At 40.7% G+C, this 5,862-nt stretch overlaps 1 protein-coding gene across 1 annotated transcript in view; it reads right to left on the bottom strand.

Moving 5' to 3' along the window:
- Positions 1-1,118: 1,118 nt before the first annotated feature.
- The window catches only part of LOC143026480 (uncharacterized), a 38,966-nt gene continuing 34,222 nt past the window's right edge, over positions 1,119-5,862 (bottom strand). The window contains exons 2-3 of the mRNA XM_076186938.1: positions 2,824-3,062; positions 1,119-1,625 (exon numbers count right to left, since the gene is read on the bottom strand). Coding sequence (XP_076043053.1) covers positions 1,119-1,625; positions 2,824-3,062 — 746 coding nt within the window. The remainder of the gene's footprint in view (positions 1,626-2,823; positions 3,063-5,862) is intronic.

Here is a 5,862-nt window from a genome sequence, read left to right as displayed (position 1 = left end):
ATAGATGTAGTCCCTTGAAAATAGCGATAGAAGAGAAATATATACGCAACATTGCGGCTGACATAGGTTAAAGTTTGTCATTATGAAAAGAAGTATCAATAACGTGAAACGCTTTGGACTCTAGCCTTGCTCAAAACTGAGCGAGGTAAGTCACCAAGAACATGAGGAACGATCAAGTTACGTGTAGATTAGTAGATGAGTGATAAAAAAAATAGAAATGCATTACTACACCGGACAGGGAGAAAATGAAATTCATCAATTAAATAAGAAGCATTAATAAGGCGGAACACTTTGGACTCTACTTTGCTCAGGATCACTGAGTGAAGTGAGCCAATGTAAACATAAAAAGTGTACTCCATACACGGGCAAACAAGCCCTGTATAGAGTCAGTAGATGATCTGGAATTAGAGATTTTGAAGCAGGCATTTCCTACTCCTCGCAGTGCATGGAATCCAATGTAGAAGTTGACCGCAAAATAGACAAACTAGCAAACCTGTCCCAGTCGACCGTGTAGAGGCGGGGGTATAGGAAAGATGTGCAGAATTTTTTTGTTTTGTTTCTTTTATTACTCTCTTTGTATAGCTTCAATACGCGTCAAAATGTCTCTTAATTAAGAGTTTCTGGATTCCCCGAGGGTTCCAGAGATTCTCAAGGTTCTTAAAGTCATTCCCTAAGGGCCCTGTTGAGTCTCCCGAGAGCCCTGCAGTCCCTCTAGGTTCATAATATCCAAGGGCCGCCGAAGTCCTCCGTGGACCCTTAGGGGTCATGGAATGCCCTAAAGGTCCCGCAATCCCCTAAGGACTCCGAAGTCCCCATATATCTTAGAAGGTTCCTGTAAGGATCTTCAGTTTTGTTAAGGGACTTGGAATCCCATAAAGAACATAAAAGACCCATCCTCTAGCTCCCATTTTTCCCACATGATGCACTGTACATCCACATGACATAACAGTCCATGTTGACGCGAGTTCACTGCACGGCTGTAGGTGGGAAAGAACTGTGAAAATATTTTCTTGCAATGACACAAACAAAATCACACTTACACCTGGAGGACCTCACCAATTCCTCTCCTTTGTTTCTAAGCCTTTGTAGTTCGTTTTTCTTTCTCGTTTTCCAAATATTCAAGGCCTCAAAAAAGTTTTTTTTCCAGAGAGGGAGAAGGTCATATATCTTGTCACATTTTCTGAACTGGGCAAGGCGATTAGATTTGGTCTTCTTGAACCAATATTTGTGGCCTGGTAGGAATCGTGGGAAGAGTTCCCTCCTTTCCAAGCAAATGAGTCAAAGTTGTCCTCACCCTCAGGCTGCACATGTCTGTGAGACGCGCTTCTTGTGGAATTTGTCTTGTGACCACCAAGCACCACTACGACGTGTTCATCGTCAGTCGGAGAGTCTCGTATTTCCGTGGATGCCAAAAGGAAGTTCGCCTCAGGTCGAAGAACTTCAGACGCCGTGGGTGTATTTACATTTTGGCACTCAATCTCTTTTTCAGGCCCTAGACACTGGCGTGGTTCGCGGCCTACGCCAGGCGTTGCAACGGCGCGCGGCAAAAGCGTTGGAGGATCCACTGCAGTCAAAGTCGTCGGGTAGGCCAAGAGACTACGCCGGATGTTGACAGAACCAGAAGTCTAGACAAAAGTTATGTCATTATTAAAATATGTCTCGAATTCTTCTTATCACTAGTTACAGTTGTATTGATTTCAGTCGTGCGACCACACCCAAAGGCACTGCTGCTGTGATTTCATGTGCACCTTATGTATGTGTTTCTTCAACTGATATGAAAACGATATATGTGGTTTCTTCGTCAAAAGAATTACTATTGACTCGTATTTCGTTTTACAAATTCTATTTCAAAGAATAACTAAAAAAAATTACTCCCGGCTGTCTTTTAATGAACCCGGGTGTCCCGGCTGTCTTTTAATGAGCCTGGGTGTATGTTTGTCCCCCACTGAACCGGCAAAAAGGGACACGTGTGTAGTAAAAGTTTTAACCGTTAAAAAAGAAGGGCAACAAATCTTACGATTAGATCACCAGGAACAATGCCTTTAGAAACCGAAGCCGACAAAAAGAAGCGTCAAAGACATTTTCGGAAGTGGGTTACAGGTACTCGGAAAATTTCAAAAGCCGCTTTACAAAATGATAAGAGTTTGAGTTGCCGACTACGGAATGAACATGTCCAAACTTTTCCAAGCTTATACCAGGCTGTCAAAAATGTTTGTGTTAAGGAATCTGTGCGGGAATTTCATCGAAAGGTGATTAAGTTCAATGATTCTCTACGAAACAACAAAGATTTTCAATATTCCGATGAAATGTTTGACAGTCTTGAACTTTTTGATGCACAAATTTAAGACAGTGTTTCTGAAGGTTTTATGAAGCATTACTTTGTCGGGTAAAAATGGGCGTAGCCCGGGCGCGAAGCGAGCAGCGCCGCAGGCCAAGCACCCACGGCGCAGCCGTGGCTGGCGAAGCCAGGTGCTTGTCTAAGAATAACTAAAATTTAAATGACTCCCGGCTGTCTTTTAATGAACCCGGGTGTATGTTTGTCCCCCACTGAACCGGCAAAAATGGACAAGCGCCGCAGGCCAAGCACCCACGACGCAGCCGTGGCTGGCGAAGCCAAGTGCTTGTTTTATACTGAAGAAAAAATGTCTTTAACTGTACGCATCTGAAGCGTTTTGCCTGACATTAGTCACAATTAATGATTAGCATGTCTCACTCTAACCACTGGCAGCCGGAACAAAACTATGGTGAAAGGTGGGTAGGGGAAAACTTATAAAGTTAAAATGTCTCATGGTCATCTACATATCAGAGCGGTTCTCCACTTACATTTCGAGAAGGTTTTCCATTGTCAAACTTCGACGTTCTTGGCGATTCCAGACGCATCGGTGGAGCCTCCCAAGGTCGTCTTAGACCTTCATTTCTTTCGTCGCAGCTCCTCGTTCTGGTCAGCTCCTCGATTAATTGAAAAAGGCTCCGGTTACGATTTTTTTTCTTTCTCCGATGGTCATGATCTAGTATTTCCAAAGGGGGTGCCGAGGGGGGAAAAGGATTCTCGTTGACACCTGCTGGAGGTAATAAGGATTGAATTGTCAAAATAACGCTAAGAATTGTGCACATGGATACATATGCATGCATTTACATACATACCCATACACAAACATACATCATACATACATACACACATACATACGTATATGTGTGTGTGTGTGTGTGTGTGTGTGTGTGTGTGTGTGTGTGTGTGTGTGTGTGTGTGTGTGTGTGTGTGTGTGTGTGTGTGTGTGTGTGTGTGTGTGTGTGTGTGTGTGTGTGTGTGTGTGTGTGTGTGTGTGTGTGTGTGTGTGTGTGTGTGTGTGTGTGTAAATATAACAAAAGAAAAAATTAAAAGGTATATAGACAAACTCAAAGTTAATAAAACACCAGGGCCTGACGGTTGGCATCCAAGAATCTTAAAGGAAATGAAAAATGAGATTGTTGTTCCATTAGAAATTATTTTCAAGAAATCCATCATATCCGGAGATGTCCCAAGAGAATGGAAGCTAGCTAACGTTACTCCCATATTCAAAAAAGGTGACAAAAAGAAACCAAATAACTATAGGCCTATAAGTTTGACTTCGATCGTAGGAAAAATAATGGAAACTATCATCAGAGATGCTATCGAATATCATTTAGAAAGTAACCGTTTGATAAATGATAGCCAGCATGGTTTCAGACGGAACCGTTCTTGCGTGACTAACTTACTCGAATTCTACAACACAGTTATCTCGAATTATGACAAAAGAAACAATATAGATTTAATATATCTAGACTTTGCAAAAGCTTTTGATACCGTCCCACACGAAAGACTACTTACTAAATTAGCTTTGCATGGAATAAGTGGTAGCCTATTAGGTTGGACTAGTAATTGGTTGAAAGGTCGAAAACAGAGAGTTGTTTTAAATGGAAAAACTTCTGGATGGAAAAGTGTTGCAAGTGGAGTTCCTCAGGGTTCCGTTCTTGGGCCACTTCTATTCATAGTATATATAAATGATATAGACCATGGACTAAGATCTACTGTTTCCAAATTTGCTGATGATACAAAACTGTGCGGAGTGGCAAATGATCACTCAAACCAATTAGATATTCAAGAAGATTTAGATAAATTACAGCAATGGTCTGAAAAGTGGCTCATGAAATTTAACACAAGTAAATGCAAGGTAATGCACATAGGTAAAAATAACAGTAAGTACGATTACAAGTTATTTGGAAATTCATTAACAAAAGTGGATAGTGAAAAAGATCTCGGCGTAATTATCAGTAACGACCTCAAATCATCCAAGCAGTGTATTTCAGCCTCTGAGAAAGCAAATAAGATTCTGGGATTGATTGCGCGATCTTTTGATTTCAAAAGTCCATCACTCATTAACAAGCTATATAAATCGTTAGTTCGTCCACATTTGGAATATGCTGTTTCCGTATGGTCACCGAATCTCATTAAAGACATTGACAGACTGGAAAAAGTACAACGGCGAGCCACAAAACTGATTCCAAATATCAAAAATAAATCATACGAAAATCGACTTAAGCACATGAATCTGTTTTCCCTAAAAAAAGCGTAGACTCAGAGGTGACTTGATACAGGTCTTTAAGATTTTAAAGGGAATTGACAACATCAAAAGTGACAAAATTTTCACATTGAATGAGAATCAGACAAGAAACAATGGTCTCAAACTGTCCGGAAATAGATTCAATTTGGAAGTAGGTAGAAACAACTTTGCCAACCGTGTAGTTAATGAATGGAATAAACTTCCTGCACAGGTAGTGCAATGTAGTTCAGTTCGAAGCTTTAAGAATCATCTAGATAAATACCTAAGTAAGATGCTGTAATGATTATAATTTATGTTATATTATTTGTTTTTGTTTTGTTATAATTTGTCTGTCTGATTTTCATTTATTTTTAGTTATGTCAATTTATTATCATTTACTATTTACCAGTTTGTTTATTATTCAACTATACCTATGCATTTATTTATGTATTTTATTTTTTATTTACATTATTATAGTTTTAATTTATTATTAATATGATTTTTTTTTTTTTTTTTGCATCCGACCTAGATATGGATCAAAAGGTCTCCTGTCGGCATGCTCCGCCTTTGTAATCCTTTGTAATCCTTTGTGTGTGTGTGTGTGTGTGTGTGTGTGTGTGTGTGTGTGTGTGTGTGTGTGTGTGTGTGTGTGTGTGTGTGTATTCACTTGGTCTTTGGATCACGTGTTGGACTCGTGATCGACAGCTATTTCCCTCCTGGAAGAGAGCTCAGAGCTCGTAGGTCCGATCTATGGGTAATGCTATGACCTTGCACACACACACACCCCCAACTCCCCGCCCACGAGAGTTGGAGTAACACCCCTCAGCGCTGCGATACTGATATTATTTCAGCCCCGGGCGAGAGTCGAACCCGGACCTCCGTAGTGGCAGGCCAGAGCTCTAACCACAGCGCCATGAGAGGGTGTAATGTGTGTGTGTGTGTGTGTGTGTGTGTGTGTGTGTGTGTGTGTGTGTGTGTATGTGTGTGCGTGTGCGAGTGTGTGTATTGTATGTGCAGGAGAAATCACATAAACTCGTAATTCTAAGTATACGAAAAACCACTATCTTCAAGGTGGACCAAATATTCTAACGCACTGATAGGATGAACTTCAGATCACACTTCCGGAGAGAAAAAAAAAAATGTACGAAGATACGTATATTACATGCAAATATAAGAAAATGTGTGCTCAAATTATATATCTCTTGATAGCGCAGTGGTTTAAGTCACTGTTCACTTGGTACGTCTCAGATGAGTTCGAGTCCTTGGCTTGACTACGTATCTGTTTCCGTATATGCTTCCGTCG

This window comes from Oratosquilla oratoria, chromosome 6, assembly GCF_046742065.1.
Source record: "Oratosquilla oratoria isolate Oo_2021 chromosome 6, ASM4674206v1, whole genome shotgun sequence".
Lineage (NCBI taxonomy): Eukaryota > Metazoa > Arthropoda > Malacostraca > Stomatopoda > Squillidae > Oratosquilla > Oratosquilla oratoria.
Note: the sequence above shows the minus strand (reverse complement) of the source record. Positions and strands in the feature narration are given on the sequence as shown.